This window comes from Pleurodeles waltl, chromosome 12 (assembly GCF_031143425.1).
Source record: "Pleurodeles waltl isolate 20211129_DDA chromosome 12, aPleWal1.hap1.20221129, whole genome shotgun sequence".
NCBI classification, from domain to species: domain Eukaryota; kingdom Metazoa; phylum Chordata; class Amphibia; order Caudata; family Salamandridae; genus Pleurodeles; species Pleurodeles waltl.
The window spans coordinates 520,665,187-520,683,079 of NC_090451.1; the positions used below are offsets into that span (position 1 = coordinate 520,665,187).

The 17,893-nt window shown below is 50.9% G+C and overlaps 1 protein-coding gene across 1 annotated transcript in view; it reads left to right on the forward strand.

The window, feature by feature from the left end:
- Nucleotides 1–17,893, forward strand: part of CFAP20 (cilia and flagella associated protein 20) — a 343,468-nt gene that overhangs the window by 232,001 nt on the left and 93,574 nt on the right. The window contains exon 4 of the mRNA XM_069215996.1: nucleotides 14,053–14,241. Coding sequence (XP_069072097.1) covers nucleotides 14,053–14,241 — 189 coding nt within the window. The remainder of the gene's footprint in view (nucleotides 1–14,052; nucleotides 14,242–17,893) is intronic.

The window sequence follows — 17,893 nt, forward strand, 5'->3', positions numbered from 1 at the left end:
GGTCCACCAGCGGTCGGTACACCGGAGGATTCCGCCATCTCCTCACATGTCCCAGCTGACGGTGCCTAGGAAGGACAAAAGCGACCACAGAGTCAAGCAATTCAGAGGTATGTACCCACAGCTACACAGAACACGAAACAAATTCAAAAAAGTTGTATGTATGTGTGTTGAGTCCAGGCCTCGGTATGTGTGACGCAGTTGAAAATGAAGCCATGTGGGCCCCTGAAATGGCAGATGCCTGACCTCTAAAGTGGGACAATGGGATGTGAGGTAACTGCGCTGGCGTTGTACACCGTCGCGGAAGGTGGTCGTAGACCGCGGCGCAATGCTGCAATGGTTAACATTGGACCCTATGGGTCTCAGGAGCCAATGACAAAGTGCGCCGGCGGTGATGATACGCACCGCCGCGGACGTCACCGCCGCGGACGTGACCGCCATTTTCTATCTGTTCAATCACTCGATACCTGATCTTCGACAGTAGAGGACCTACACTGCAAGTGCTGCTGTGACCTCAGTCTGGAAGAGACAATGGCACGTGCGTCTGGGGAAAGGGCCCCTGCCTTCACTGCACAGGAGTTGGAAAAGCTCGTGGACGGGGTCCTCCCCAGTACACGCTACTCTACGGTCCTCCAGACCAACAGGTGAGTACAGAGGGTGCAAGTTGTATGGGCTATGCCTGGGTGGAGAGGGCTGGATGTAAGAAGGAAGGGGGCAGAGTTCTGCGACCATGAATGAGTGTGAATGCATGTGCCACATGGCAAGGGCAGGGATGTGGGCCACTCACTTCGACGGTGCAGTAGGTAATAACTTCTCTTCTTCCCCTGTACATGTCATGTAGGTCAGCGCCCACCAGAAGAAGGATATTTGGCGTGCCATCGCCAAGGACGTCCGGACCCTGGGGTTCCACCAGAGACAGAGCACCCACTGCCGTAAAAGATGGGAGGACATTCGCCGCTGGAGCAAGAAGACGGCGGAGGCTCAGCTGGGGATGGCCTCCCAACGTGGGAGGGGTGCCCGTCACACCATGACCCCCATGATGTTCCGGATCCTGGCGGTGGCCTACCCTGATTTGGATGGGCGCATGAGAGCATCACAGCAGACACAAGGGGGTGAGTACACTCTCATTCTGCTGACTTTGCACGCAGTGGAGGGGTTTGGGTGGGGGAGGAGGGCTGTGGGTTTCCCTAGGCCAGGGCGAGTTCCGTAGGCTAGGCCCCTCCGTAATGCAGGCCATGTGGCACCCCACCCCACCTCTGTAGAGTGCCAACTCCAGGTATACATGCCCCTGTGTCATCTATGTGTGCAGATGTCCACCATAGCCATGTAGGCCATATCCCAGGAACTGCATCTGTAGAGGCCAAGAGAGCGGCGTAGTGCAGGGGGCTGGTGTGTCTGTATTGTCTGCCAACGGTAGCAGTAAGCCATGCACTCAACCTGTCTTTCTTCTGTTTCCCACCCCCTTTTTGTGCTCTCCCTGTTCTTTTGTGCATCAGCATCATCAGGCGGAGGTACAGTGGCACCGGAGCACGAGGGGGCTGCATCCCACATGGCCATGGAGGGCCACACCACGGACTCTGAGTACACCAGTGGAACGGAGGGCGAGGGGAGCTTCACGGCGGTCACCGGATCAGCAAACAGCGACACAGACTCGTCCTCCGAAGGGAGCTCCCTTGTGGTGGCGGCACCATCTGTGCCCCCCACTTCAACAGGTACAGCCGCCACCCCCCCACCAGCACCGCCCTCCCAGCAGCCCCTCAGCCTTCGCCCCGTGCCCACTCACCCAGGAGGGTGGGCATCACCTTCGCCCCAGGCACCTCAGTCCCTGCCCCTATCACCTCTGCTGCCCTCAGTGAGGAGGCCATTGACCTCCTAAGGTCACTCACTGTAGGGCAGCCTACCATTGTGAATGCCATCCAGGGTGTAGAAAGGGAGTTGCAACACACTAATACATTACTGGAGGGCATTCATTCTGGTCAGGCTGCCCATCATCGAACCCTGCAATCTCTGGCCTCAGCACTGATGACATCCATTGTCCCTGTGTCTAGCCTCCCCCTCCAACTTCCTCCACCCAGACCCAATCCCCTGTACCTCAGCCTATCCCAAGCACACCATCAGACCAGCCTGCACACACCTCAACACACAAGGGAAGCTCAGGCAAACATAGGCACCACACATCCCACAGGCACTCACACAAGCATCACCCACATACAGACACAGCAACATCCACTGCCTCCACTGTGTTCCCCTCCTCGTCGTCTCCCTCCTCCCTCCCAGTCTCGTCTACACTCTCACCTGCATGCACTACCACTACAGCCACTAGGACTCGCACCAGAACACCCAGCACCACACCCCGCTCACCTGCACTCACCACCCCCACTACCATTTACACGTCCCCTGTGACCTCTCCCAGTGTGTCTGTGACGCCCCCTCCCAAAGTACACAAACGCGGGCACACAGACACCCAACATTCATCCATCTCACGACAGCCTCCAGAACATGCACCCAAATCATCCAAAGTTACACCTCCTACAACCACCAGCTATTCCTCCACTCCCAGATCCCCTCCAGCTACCCGTCCCATTGTTCGTCAGAAACTTTTCCTGAGCAACGTTCCCACCTCCCCCCCCTCCAATTCATAGGTCCCGTAGTAGCACCTCAGCCAAAAAAAGTCCGGTACCAGTGGTGCCTGTTAGAGGTATGTGGAGTGCACCGGGCACCAGGGCAGCCAGTGTGAAACGGAGCCAAAGCACAGCCAGTCCCCCCCCCTGTGAAGCACCAGAAGTTGGACAGTGCCCGACGGGAGAGGGTGGAGACTTAAGCCGGCAAAGCCGCTCCCAAGGGTCCCGGGGGGAGTGTCGATTCAGCTGTGACTCCTCCCAAGGTGGGGAAGGGGCAGAAGAAAGCGCCAAAGTCTGGTAAGAGCAGCAGGGCGGAGAAGGCCGCCATCATTCCCGCTGCCCAGGACGCCACCGCCAGCCCCATTGTCACTGGCCAGGAGACCACCGCCAGAGTCAGTGCCCAGGAGGGCAGCACAATCGTCACTGGTCAGGAGAGCACCGCCAGAGTCAGTGCCCAGGAGGGCAGCACAATCGTCACCGGTCAGGAGACCACCGCCAGAGTCAGTGCCCAGGAGGGCAGCACAATCGTCACCGGTCAGGAGACCACCGCCAGAGTCAGTGCCTAGGAGGGCCCCGGCAGCCACAGCCCTGCTGGGCAATGAGGGACCGGCATGGCACACACCGCTGCACAGGTCAGAGACAGCAAAGTCAAGCACCGCTGAACAGGGCAAGCACCGCTGAACAGGGCAAAGACCGCCATGGCAAGCACCGCTGAACAGGGCAAGCACCGCTGAACAGGTCAGAGACAGCAAAGTGAAGCACCGATAAACAGGGCAAGCACCGCTGAACAGGGCAAAGACCGCCATGGCAAGCACCGCTGAACAGGTCAGAGACAGCAAAGTCAAGCACCGCTGAACAGGGCAAAGACCGCCATGGCAAGCACCGCTGAGCAGGGCAAGCACCGCTGAACAGGGCAAGCACCGCTGAACAGGTCAGAGACAGCAAAGTCAAGCACCACTGAACAGGGCAAGCACCGCTGAATAGGGCAAAGACCGCCATGGCAAGCACTGCTGAACAGGGCAAGCATCGCTGAACAGGTCAGAGACGGCAAAGTCTAGCACCGCTGAACAGGGCAAGCACCGCTGAACAGGGCAAAGACCGCCATGGCAAGCACCGCTGAACAGGGCAAAGACCGCCATGGCAATCACCGCTGAACAGGGCAAGCACCGCCAACTCAAGCATAGCTAGCCCATGTGCGGCAGGGGCAGTGACGGAACTGGGACCGTCACGGGGAGAGTGATGCACTCTGGGCACCAGTCCCCCTCCAGAACCAGTGGAGAACAGCATCCACTACCTCAGTCCTTAACAGGATGAAGCGCTCTGGGCACCAGTCCCCCTCCAGAACCAGTGGAGAACAGCATCCACTACCTCAGTCCTTAACAGGATGAAGCACTCTGGGCACCAGTCCCCCTCCAGAACCAGTGAGACTGTTATCCACTTGTGAGACTGTGGCTTTGCACTCCCCAGGATGGAACAGTGGGCAAACCACCCACTGTAGAGACTTGAGAGACTGTGGCTTTGCACTCCCCAGGATGGAACAGTGGGCAAACCACCCACTGTAGAGACCTGTGAGACTGTGGCTATGCACTCCCCAGGATGGAACAGTGGGCAAACCACCCACTGTAGAGACTTGAGAGACTGTGGCTTTGCACTCCCCAGGATATGGCAGTGGGCAACCCACCCACTGTAGAGACTTGTTAGACTGTGGCTTTGCACTCCCCAGGATGGAACAGTGGGCAAACCACCCACTGTAGACACTTAAGAGACTGTGGCTTTGCACTCCCCAGGATGGAACAGTGGGCAAACCACCCACTGTAGAGACTTGTGAGACTGTGGCTATGCACTCCCCAGGATGGAACAGTGGGCAAACCACCCACTGTAGAGACTTGTGAGACTGTGGCTTTGCACTCCCCAGGATGGAACAGTGGGCAAACCACCCACTGTAGAGACTTGTGAAACTGTGGCTTTGGACTCCCCAGGATGGAACAGTGGGCAAACCACCCACTGTAGAGACTTGAGAGACTGTGGCTTTGCACTCCCCAGGATATGGCAGTGGGCAACCCACCCACTGTAGAGACTTGTGAGACTGTGGCTTTGCACTCCCCAGGATGGAACAGTGGGCAAACCACCCACTGTAGAGACTTGAGAGACTGTGGCTTTGCACTCCCCAGGATACATCAATGGGCATGGAGCCCCGTCGTGGATCTGGCGTGGTGCTGTCAACCGGCTGAGGTGCCCCCCCTTCCCTTCCCCCTGAGGTGCCTGTTGTATTTCTATCTGATGCCCCTGCAGTGTTCTCTCCGTTTCTGGACAGGTATCGTGTGTGGGCCTCGCCCATGCATTTTGGGCCCAGTGGTCCACGGACATTGGATGGTGCATACCTGCACTACTGATCGTGATGTATATTTTTGACATTTATATATATTTCTGTATATATTAGCTTACTGTCTTGTGCTACATTACAATGGTTGTACTCATTTCCTTTTGTCTTTGCATTCTTCCGGGGGGTTTGGGGGTTGTTACTGTGATGTTTGGAAATGCATTGGTGTGTGTGTTGTAGTGTGCTAGGGTTGGGGTGGGGGTGGGGGTGTTGCGTGTGTGTGTCCCTGACTTTTGCCTCCCCCCTCCCCTATGTCGTAGGTGCAGTACTCACCATTGTCTTCGGCGCCGCCGTTGCTGATGTTCGTAGAGGAGCAGGAACACTATCGCAGGGAGTATTTGGAGTTCTGGCTCCATGGTGCCCTCCTTCCTCGTGGAGTGTGTTAAGGTGAGCGTTTTCCGATTGAAATGGCTGTTTCCGCCGTGTTTTTATCCACGGTGAATCCGCCCCTGGAAAGGTGGCGGATTGGCCTGTTGTAATACTGTGGGCGGTACTTTGTCTTCCGCCTGTCTGTTGGCGGTGACCGCCGCGCTGTTTGTCTGTCCCGCCGTGGAGGTCGGAGTAATAAAGTGGCTGTCTATGTTGGCGGTTTCCGCCACGGTCATAATTCCCTTTTTTTTTTCGCCGGCCTGTTTGCGGTATTACCGCCGCTTTAACACCGTCCGCCAGGGTTGTAATGACCCCCATAGTCTGCATTGCTGTTTTACACACGTATATATGAGTTTAGTATGAAAATTTGTCTACTAAAAATGCTATATATATATTTTTCGTGCATATTTCATACTTTTATATGTGTGTATTTTATGTATGCTCCGGGGTCCCCGCACGAGGGCGGAAATATTCAATGTTTATGACTTTGATGAGGATACCCCTGGAAGATAACTAGGATTTACAGGTAAGTATCTTATCCTTCGAGCCACCTAAAAACTCAGTTTAGGGGTGTTTAGTGGTGTGTAGGGTAGTAGCCAGTGAACTACTACCCTTGGGGTGCCTACACTCCCCATATGACCACTTCCTGTGGAGAGTGGGCATATTCCTATCCCAGAAGGCCTAGTTTCAACCTAAAACAAGATGGCGGAACCCTTCCTCAAGTGTCCACCTCGGGTAGCCCACCTTAGGGGTGTGGCTAGCTCAGATTTGGTACACACCTACTGACTAACTAAATGTCCTGCCTGTGCTGGTACTAAATGGGCCTCAGGGCAAGGGATGGCTACACCCAGTGCTGGGGGAGCCAAAGTTTGCATACCAAAGGTGGAAGGGCCTTTGAAGCCCCTGGCCTTGGTATGCAGATCTGCTAGTCATCCTGCTGAAGTGGGTGACAACAACCCTCTCCGGTGCAGGCTTTGTTTCTGACCTCTGGGAGCGTGGGCTCTCACCTCCAGGGGGTCAGAAACCTGTCTGTGGTGGCAGGCTGGGCAAGACCAGTCAGCCAACACACTCAGAGACTAGTGGGGCTGATGGGGCACAACTAAGGTGCCCTCTGGGTGCATGTCATAATAAATCTGAGGCTGGCATCAGCCTGGATTTATTAAGATGAGGTGTTTGGTACCAAACACCATAGTGTTTAGTGAAGCCATTATGTAACTGGGTCACCTGTGATGATGAGTGTCCAGCACATAACTTAAGATGGCTTCCCTGATTTGACAGATAGAGACTTCTAGCTGCAGATTCCTTACCTTTGATTTTCTCAGGCATCAGGCTGGATCCAGAAACTTTTGCTGAGCAATACCCCTTGCAGGCACCGTCGGGACGCTCCATTTGGCTCCGCTTGGTGTCAAATGTGACACCGCAGTCTTCAATAAAGGCGCCACCCAGGCGCGCAGGTGTTAGTTCTTATCTTTCCCTGCCAGTTAGTGCAGATCCTGAGAGAGCTACGCCTCTGTTGCTTTTTGACAGACCTTTTTTGACTTTTTGATAAGATTTTTTCTTCATGTGTCGAGATGTCTTTGAGAAAGGTTGGGTTTAAACCGTGTGGTGCCTGTCACCACCCTATCTCATTTGCCTTTGTGCCTAAAGTGTGACCATTACTCCAAGTCGTCCTCAGACTGACTGGCTATGGTGCTGAAGGCTTTAAGGTAGTCGGCAACACCAGTGCATGCAATGTCTCGGTACCGGTCAAGAAGGAGGTCGAGAGACTGATTTCGGAGCCCCAAGTACTCTTCTTCCCGTTAGAGGCCCTCAGGACACTCGGGAAAGAGGCACAAGACAAAGAAGAAAGTCCAAGTGGACTTTGTCTTCACCTTGTCCGTCAGCTGTTGAGATGAGCGGGGAACATCAGCATTTCAGCACCGTTTTGTGGAGCCGTTAGCCAGTTAGACTCCACACCTCCCATCCTTTCCGGTAGCCGCATCGACACCCGATCAAATAAAGGAGCTCTATGAGGCGATGTGCTGCGTATTTGAGCAGGCCGACCCCTATGGCATGTCTTCGGGCCCAGCGGGGTCAGATGAGACTTCAGCCGGATCCAGGCCAGTTGCTTCGGCCTTGTCTCAGGGATCCAAGTCGTACCAAGGCGACCTTCTCCGGCGCCAGCCCCATTCTCTTACCCAATGATCCAGAGCCAGAAGGGTGTTGCACCACACCTATTCTAGCACCAGCACCAACCACAGGTGCCAGATTATTGCCTGAGCCTTATTTTTTGCAGCCAGGCATGGGTGAAGAGTGTGAGGGGTCACTGGACCCTTTAGAACACCAGTTGGAAAGATTTTTAGACTGGTTTGAGGAACTAGCAGAGGTCATTGGTCTGGATATATCTCCAGATACGGGATTGCTTGCTCCCCCCACTGTGGGGGAGGGAGCATCTTATGCAATGGTGGTGAATAGGGCAGGGGAGGTCCTTGACCTCGAACTGCCTTCAGTGGCTGTCAAGACAAATATCTTGACAGAAGTGCTTCAGTCTGAGGCTTCTACATCTGATACCCTTTTGCCCTTCAATGAAGAACTTACAGACATCCTGCTGGGAACTTGGTCCGAGTCCGGCACAGGGACTCCTGTAAATAGGATGATTGCCCGCTGCCATGGCCCAGCTCCAGGCGACCCTCGCTTTCTCAGCCAACACCTGACCCCTGAGAGCTTGGTAGTCCAAGCCTTCACGTCCCACTGAGCAATCCTTCTGCTTCCCTGGATAGAGAATTTAAGAGGCAGGACCATCTTGTGAAGAAGTTGTTTTCTTCCATCAGCCTGGCACTGAGGCTTATGGGCTTTTTCTCTCATATCATCTGGGACATGGTTGCACAAGTGCTGCCTCTGGTCCCAGGGGAGACCCGGGCCATACCCTCCCAAGCAGTGAAAGACTGGAGAGGCAAAGCTAAATTCACCATCTGGTGTGGCTTAAATATGACTGACTCGCTGGGCAGAGCAGTTGCGTTGACAGTGGCCTTATGGCTCCATGCTGGGTTGAGGCCATCTGATTTTTCGGAGGATTTCCAAGCAAATCTGATGGCCATGCACTTTAGTGGCACTCGCATGTTTGGCAAGAAGGCAGACTCGGAGCTGGAGCGCTTAAGGACTCTTGGGCTACAGACAAATCCTTAGATGTCTTGGCGACCCTTCATCCACCATTTGCCTTTTGTCCCTTGTTCCCAGTGCAGTTTGGGGCTTATCCTCCTGAGCAGCGAGGCCAGGATATTCAGGCTATGATACTGATGTTTCGGCCTCTGTCCTGGATTTTGGTGAGCCTGACTCTGAAGCTGCTGGGCCTCATGACCTCCTGCATCCTGCTGCTAAAACATGCCAGATGGCATATGCTGGCTCTGCAGTGGGACCTGAATTTCCTGTGGGTGCAGCATCAGGGAAACCTCTCCAAAGTGGTCAAGATCTTGGAGGGAACTGCAAAGGACCTGCAGTGGTGGTTAACAAACTGCGATTGGGTCAGAGACAGACTCCTCTCCCTTTCCCAACCCGACCTCACAGTAGTGACAGACACGTCACTCTGGGGATGGGGGCGACCATCTGGGAGAGGAGGAGATCAGAAGGCTCTAGCCTCTGGCAGAATCGAGGCTCCACATCAACATGTTGGAGCTCTGGGAGATCCAACCTGCGCTGAAGGCATTTCTTCCCTCTGTGAAGGGGAAGATAGTGCAGGTGTTCATGAACTATACCAGTACATATGGTACTACAACAAGTAGGGTGGGGTGGGGTCGTAGACCCTTTGTCAAGAGGACCTGCGTCTTTGGACATGGCTGGAACAGCAGAGCATTACCCAAGTGTGTAGGAAGTTGGCTCTGTATGTACTATTTCAAAGTAAGAAATAGCATGCACAGAGTCCAAGGGTTCCCCTTAGAGGTAAGATAGTGGCAAAAATAGATAATTCTAATGCTCTATTTGGTGGTAGTGTGGTCCAGCAGTAGGCTTATCAGAGGGTAGTGTTAAGCATTTGTTGTACACACACAGGCAAAAAATGAGGAACACACACTCAAAGACAATTCCAGGCCAATGGGTTTTTATATAGAAAAATATATTTTCTTAGTTTCTTTTAAGAACCACAGGTTCAAGATTTACAAACAATACTTTAAATGAAAGGTATTTCACTCAGGTACTCTAGGAACTTTGAATAATCACAATAGCATGTACAGTTTTGACAAAAATGGCAATAAGCTATTTTAAAAGTGGACACTGCAAAAATCAACAGTTCCTGGGGAAGGTAAGTATTTGTTAAGTTCACAGGTAAGTAAAACACTTACAGGGTTCAATGTTGGGTCCAAGTTAGCCCACCGTTGGGGGTTCAAGGCAACCCCAAAGTTACCACACCAGCAGCTCAGGGCCGGTCAGGTGCAGAGGTCAAAGTGGTGCCCAAAACACATAGGCTTCAAAGGAAATAGGGGTGCCCCGGTTCCAGTCTGCCAGCAGGTAAGTACCCGCGTCTTCAGAGGGCTGACCAGGGGGGTTTTGTAGGGCACCGGGGGGGACACAAGCAGGCACAGAAAGTACACCCTCAGTGGCACAGGGGCGCCCGGGTGCAGAGTGCAAACAGGCGTCAGGTTTTCAATAGGAATCAATGTGGAGACCCGGGGGTCTCTTCAATGATGCAGGCAGGCACGGGGTGGGCTCCTCGTGGTAGCCACCACCTGGGCTAGGCAGAGGGTCGCCTGGGGGTCGCTCCTGCACTGGAGTTTGGTTCCTTCAGGTCCTAGGGGCTGCGGGTGCAGTGTAGTTTCCAGGCATCGGGTTCCTTGAAGCAGGCAGTCGCGGTCAGGGGGTGCCTCTGGATTCCCTCTGCAGGCGTCACTGTGGGGACTCAGGGGGGTCAACTCTGGCTACTCACGGGCTCGCAGTCGCCAGGGAGTCCTCCCTGTAGTGTTAGTTTTCCCCAGGTCGAGCCGGGGGCGTCGGGTGCAGAGTGGAAAGTCTCACGCTTACGGCGCGAAACGTGTGGTCTTTAAAAGTTGCTCCTTTGTTTCCAAAAGTTGCAGTTTCTTGAAGAGGGACGCTGTTCTCGGGAGCTTCTTGGTCCTTTAGATGCAGGGTAGTCCTCTGAGGCTTCAGAGGTCGCTGGACCCTGTTGGATGCGTCGCCATTACAGTTTTCTTCGAAGTAGGGAGACAGGCCGGTGGGGCTGGGGCCAAATCAGTTGTCATCTCCGTCTTCACTGCAGGGCTTCAGGTCAGCAGTCCTTCTTTGTCTTCAGGTTGCAGGAATCTATCTTCCTCGGTTCTGGGAGCCCCTAAATACTCAATTTAGGGGTGTGTTTAAGTCTGGGAGGGCAGTAGCCAATGGCTAGTGGGCCTGAGGGTGGCTACACCCTCTTTGTGCCTCCTCCCTGTGGGGAGGGGGGCACATCCCTAATCCTATTGGGGGAATCATCCTTCTACAAGAATGGAGGATTTCTAAAAGCAAGAGTCACCTCAGCTCAGGACACCTTAGGGGCTGTCCTGACTGGGGGTGACTCCTCCTTGTTTTTCTCATTAACTCCTCCAGCCACAAGTGGGGGCAGTGGCCGGAGGGGCAGGCATCTCCACTAGCTGCTATGCCCTGTGGCGCTGTAACAAAAGGGGTGAGCCTTTGAGGCTCACCGCCAGGTGTTACAATTCCTGCAAGAGAGGTGAGAAGCACCTCCACCCAGTACAGGCTTTGTTCTTGGCCACAGAGTGACAAAGGCACTCTCCCCATGTGGCCAGCAACATGTCTGGTGTGTGGCAGGCTGGTAAAACTAGTCAGCCCACACTGGAAGTCTGGTATGTTTTTAGGGGGCATCTCTAAGATGCCCTTTGGGTGTATTTCACAATAAAATGTACACTGGCATCAGTGTGCATTTATTGTGCTGAGAAGTTTGATACCAAACTTCCCAGTTTTCAGTGTAGCCATTATGGTGCTGTGGAGTTCGTGTTTGACAGACTCCCAGACCATATACTCTTATGGCTACTCTGCACTTACAATGTCTAAGGTTTTGCTTAGACACTGTAGGGGCATAGTGCTCATGCACCTATGCCCTCACTTGTGGTATAGTGTACCCTGCCTTAGGGCTGTAAGGCCTGCTAGAGGGGTGACTTATCTATGCCATAGGCAGTGTGAGGTTGGCATGGCACCCTGAGGGGAGTGCCATGTTGACTTAGTCATTTCTCCCCACCAGCACACACAAGCTGGTAAGCAGTGTGTCTGTGCTGAGTGAGGGGTCCCCAGTGTGGCATAAGACATGCTGCAGCCCTTAGAGACCTTCCCTGGCATCAGGGCCCTTGGTACCAGGGGTACCAGTTACAAGGGACTTACCTGGGTGCCAGGGTGGTGCCAATTGTGGAGACAAAGGTACAGTTTAGGGAAAGAACACTGGTGCTGGGGCCTGGTTAGCAGGCCTCAGCACACTTTCAAATCATAACTAGGCATTAGCAAAGGCAAAAAGTCGGGGGGTAACCATGCCAAGGAAGCATTTCCTTCCAAAGTGTTTCAATACCTGGCAGGTTCTCTGAATGCTAGGGTGGACTAACTTAGCAGTCGATGCCTAGCGGATCACGAGTGGCGTCTCCATTCGGAAGTGGTACAAGGTCTCTTTCAGCAGTGAGGAGAGTCTTGGTTAGATCTACTCGCCTCTGGAGAGAATGTGAAAAGTCAGCAGAATTGTGCTTTGAGTTTCCAAGGCAGCACTCACACTGTGACGCTTTTCGTCGGAGTGGAGGTCAGGCCTCCTGTACACCTTTCCACCCTTACCACTCCTGCCCAGAGTTCTCAAGAAGACCAAGAACGACCGGGCTCAAGAAATTCTTGTGGCTCTGTACTGTGCACGGAGAGTCAGGTATCCTGAGCTTCTGAAAATGAGCATTGATCCTGGGATCAGGCTGTCCCTTTGGGAGGATCTTCTGTTGCAGCAGCATGTGAGGGTCCTCCCCCAACCTGTCAACTCTGCACCTTCATGCATGGAAATTGAGCTTTGGCAGTTGACAGCCTCTGACATTCCTTCCGAAGTCTGAAACATTATCTTGGCAGCCAGGACTTCCGCCACAAAAATGGTATACGCCTGCAATTGGTGAAGATTTGTAAGCTATTGTACAGAGAAGTAGTTAGATCTTCTCTTTGTTTCTTTATCTGATATTCTTCTCTTCATTCTTTCTCTTACCCAACAGGGTTTCTCTCTGGGGACACTGAAGGTCTATCTCTCTGCTCTATCAGCAGCTGCCTGATCAATCCTCTTGTTTCAAGCCCCCTGTGCAAATAGGTTTCTTAAATTGCTTGTAAATATGTTGCACAATTGTCCCCTTTTGCTGATCACCATCAAGACAGTCTTCTAGTGGCAGTAACATCTGCCCAGAGGATGAACGAGATACAGGCATTTTCATCTAAGTTGCCAAATCTGAGTGTTTCCAGAAAAAATTGTGCTGCGCACCCATGCCTCTTTCCTTTCTAAGGTGGTGACCCCATTCCATCTGGCTCAAACTATCACCTTGCCCACCTTCTTTGATCCCCCACATCCCTCTAAGGAAGAGGAGCGACTTCATCGGTTGGACTCAAAAAGGGCGTTGTCATTCTACCTTGACTGCACAAAAGAGTTCTGGGTGGATGACCAACTCTTTGTGGGTTATGTGGGAGCAAAGAAGGGACGGGCAGTACAGGAGCACACCATTTCACGCTGAGTTGTTGTCGTATTAAGATTTGCTATGCCCTGGCTAATAAGCAGCCTCCCAAGGGATTACGGGCTCATTCCTCCAGGGAGAAAGCTGCGACCACGGCGCTAGCACGTGGTGTCCCAGTCGTGGACATCTGCCAAGCAGCAACATGGGCATCACTGCACACGTTTGCCAAACACTACTTTATAAGAAAATCTCCGTCTTCCAGTTTCGCAAGATGATTTAAATCAGTAATTTCCTCTTTGTATCAGGATTATGGATAACAAATTCCCGAAATAATAAAAGCCCATTCTACTAGAGGAATGGAAGCTTCTTGAGCTGAGTGGATGGTAATCTCCATAAGAGAGATTTGTACAGCCGCTACAAGGACCTGTACATTTATTTTGCTTCATAGATTATTTATGCTGAGGAACCTGATTTAGGCATTGGTTCAAATATTATTTTGGGACCTATGTCAACCCACAAGTTATTGTTCCTTTAATTTCTTTTTCTTTTCTCTTCTCTTCTGATATTGCTTTATCAGATGAAATATGTAACCTGAGATAATATCATAAATTGATATTTTAAAGGATAGGTTTTAAATGAAGAATAAAGATTCCTACCTGTTCCACTTCATTGTGTTTTTGTGTATTCCTATGGCTGATGAAGGATTATAGCTTGGGCATACCTCAATTAATAAGGAATGGGACGAGGGCCGGGAAGCGAAGGTAATCCACCCTGTTACTTTATCAGCCTCTAGCAAATGGCTGGGTAAATAACAGGAGGAGTGAGAAGAGCAGACGAGGTTTATGGGTAGTTACAGCATAATAAAAATATGAAGCACCTTGGGAGGTAGAGAAAAGCAGGAAATGTATGTACTGGGATGACTAATGGGGAATCAGGGTAATGAAGGCTACCGATAGGTAATCTAGGCACTTGTTGCCTTCCCTTCTTGCTTTCTCTGTAGTAAACCTTAACTCCCAAAGCACGCCTGCTTTTAATCTGCAGTTTTCCCAAACAGGTACTTGATGATAAAAATATGGGTCGACGGTTCCGGGCCAGCAACTACCAAAGCACGACCCGGGTTAAGCCCTTCAATTGCAGCATGCCAATGCGACTAGATGACGGCTGGAATCAAATCCAGTTTAATCTTTCTGACTTTACTCGACGAGCGTACGGCACTAACTTCATTGAGACACTAAGAGTACAGGTATGAACTCGGGTAACAGTTTTGTTTGTACAAGTGAAGCAAAAAACGTCATACAATGATATGTGCAAGTTGTGAACGGTGTGGGTGGAACATTTACAAGTTCTTGGAATTAAACCCAAGTGTCAAATTTCTAAAATGCCACGTGGTTTAGTGAACAAGCCATGTTATGAGGGGCCCAGAATATAGATATAGCGTGGTAGGAAAGTGACCGGAGATTTGATGGAGACCTCTAACTCACTAAAGGGAACAAACAATGCAGAATACAAATGTCTCGATTAAGGGTATTTTCTTTGATATTTTTAGACCAGGGAATATATTTGCCTACTTCTGGGATCCTGGAGCCATTTTTGCATAGGAAGCCTGCCTATAAAAGGCAATTGGTATCCTTTTCGTGTGCATTTGTAAATGAAACTGTAGTTTACATTTGGCTGAAAATATGCTTTCTAACCCATAAAAGATGCTGTTGGCATTGCCTTAAGTAGCAGAGGTAAGTTGGCAGTGCTGGTTTAAGGAACGATCACATTCTTCATTGTTGGTTTATCAATGCAAGCCAGGAGTCCAAAGCTCTATGCTGCCTTTTTAGTCTTTGTTTTTTGACTGTCAGGGAGGTTCCTGTCAATGCTTTCTACATTTTGGTGTAGGGCTCTGTCAACATGATGGCCCCTTGCACCAAACTGGTTTCTTCTTTATTTTCAAAAAGAAAATCCAGAAACAGGAATTTCATTTTGAAAATAAAAAAGATAATGTCCCCCTTGCTACGGGAAATATCTCCTATGGTGACGGGCATTTTTCTGTTTTTTACTGTTCCTTACCACCAAAGTTTACCTTGGGGTGAGAGACAGTAAAAAACAGCCCATCCTAATTTGCCCATCCTATTTTGGCGGATGGACATATAGTCAATTCCTCAACAGCCCTTACACTGTTGGGCCATTGGAGAAGTTTAGCTACTGCAGTGAGGGAGTAATTAGCTTATAGCCAAACCTATTGCCCACCCGCGTATAAAACAGGGGGCGGACCACTGTGTTGGCGCGCTAGGAATTCCATCGGTGGTGCAATGGAGTTCCCTCTCTACCAACAATTAAATCAGCCCTTAGTCTTTAGGGAGGACAAATTAATGCCTCCACAGCAGAATAGACCTATGGTTCATAAAAGTGCTGCTCAAGGTCACATGGCCATGTCTGCACTTACAAATGTATTACACACCCATTTTTGTGGTTTGGATTACACACAGGGGCTGCTAATTAGGTGAAACAATGTGATAGTTGCTCATCTTATGACAAGAATGCTTATGCACAGTCTATGGTTCCTGTGCAATGGACCAATACAGTGTGGCAAAAATTAACCCTCGACATTATGGATACTTTCATAATTTTACCCTCACACATGAAATTAGAACTTGTTATTTTGCCTACCATTTTAAGTGTCCCAAAGTGAAGTTTGCAAATCAGGCCAAGTCTGTGATAGAGTTATTATACACACTGTTTACCAAGAAAAGTTTCTGTGAATCATTAGTAACGGATAATGGCATGCAGCTTAAATATCACATCAAACACATCAACACCACATTGTATGATCCCCAGTGTAACAGACAAGTGGAACGTTTCACCATTACACCAAAGACGCTGTCAAACTGGCACTCGTAACTAATTCCGCACTATCTAACACATCATGGGAAGGCTATAGATTTACAAAATTGTTCCACTGCTACTACTGGCATCAGTCCTTTTTTTCTGGTTTCTTAGCAGGATTCATCCCGTGTCTCAGGTAGGTGCATGCTGCCCATGCAAGCAGTGTTTCTCCAAGGAATTTGATCTCACCTGCATTGGAAAAAAACATTATTGACAGAGTTGCTTGTAAGCAAAAGCAATTACAAAAAGCAGAATGATCAAAATTACAAGACATGTTCATTTGGGAATATTGTTTCGCCTGGGTAAAGTTACCTGACCATGTCTGCAAATGTACATCTAATTTTTCTCAAACTATGAAAGTTATCAAAATCAATAAAGCAGGTTGGCAAACGTTGGAGTATGAAAAGAGTTGCCAAACAACGCAAGGTACAGTGAGGAGGACACTTCTGGTGTCACTGAAATTCATATGGTAATATTGCCTAATAGCCACCTTGTCAATGAGTAGACTGTTGTTGGGGATGCAGTACACAATACAGGGATGACCATGCACAACTCTCATCTGCGTAATGAAAACAATCTCACCATTGTGGGCCGAGTTAAAGGTTAACCCAGAATCCAAAAGCCATTCTGAAGACTGTGGGGGTCATTCTGACCCTGGCGGTAATTACCGCCATGGCAGAGGTCGGCGGTAGCACCGCCAACAGGCTGGCGGTGCACCGCTGGGCATTCTGACCGCGGCGGTTCAGCCGCGGCCAGAAACGGAAAGTCGGCGGTGTACCGCCGACTTCCCGCTGCCCTTGAGAATCCTCCATGGCGGCGGAGCGCGCCCCGCCGCCATGGGGATTCTGACACCCCCTACCGCCATCCTGTTCCTGGCGGGTCTCCCGCCAGGAACAGGATGGCGGTAGGGGGTGCCGCGGGGCCCCTGGGGGCCCCTGCAGTGCCCATGCCAATGGCATGGGCACTGCAGGGGCCCCCGTAAGAGGGCCCCACGAAGAATTTCAGTGTCTGCTTTGCAGACACTGAAATTCGCGACGGGTGCAACTGCACCCGTCGCACCTTCCCACTCCGCCGGCTCCATTCTGAGCCGGCGTCCTCGTGGGAAGGGTGTTTCCCGCTGGGCTGGTGGGCGGACTTTCGGCGGTCGCCCGCCAGCCCAGTGCGAAACCCAGAATGACCGCCGCGGTCTTTTTACCGCGGTACGGTCTTCTGGCGGTTCCCGCTTGGCGGGCGGCTACCGCCGCCCGCCAAGCTTAGAATCACTCCCTGTGTCTCACTACAAAGAGAAGACTTATTTATCATTTTGTTTAAGACTGGCACACTCTGCTTTTACCCTCCTTTATTGTGTTTTTTTCTCTCCTTATTTTGGATATTTTCTTGCATTAGACTGTATTAACAATTGGCAAATAGAGTCATCTGTGGTAGGCCTAATACACTTTCAACTAGGGGAATGGCAGCTACTATGGCTGTCTTTAGAAACATTCCAATTTCAGAGATATGTACAGTTGCTACCTGGAGAGCCATACATACATTTACCAGACATTGTTTGGATTCAGATTCTAGGGCAGATGTTCAAGTGGTTCAGAACTTAAATTTTTTTAAACACATTTTTATTGCAGATTTTAAACAAAGAAAAGGTGTACAATACAGTTGTGGCCATACCGTTTGTTCCAGCCTGGCAAAATAACATATATACTTTACATCCTTGAGGAACAGGTTCGAGCAATAAGTAGCATTTCAGATATAATTATACACTATATGAGCTTAACGTAGGCAGTCAGGAAAACCAATATGAAAATGAAAACAAAAGCAACTACTATCTCCCTCCCTCCCTAACCCCAACCTATTTACAGGTGCACTCAACCTAGAAGACCATAATGGGAAATAAATTATGGGAGATGAACGGGGCGGTGTGAACCACATCAGGGGCAAGAAGGAAAAGGACTGAATACAATATGTAGTATCATCCGTGTTGTAAGTCAGGTGACATATGCCATTTCATGGGAGGGGTACTATGCATTCCG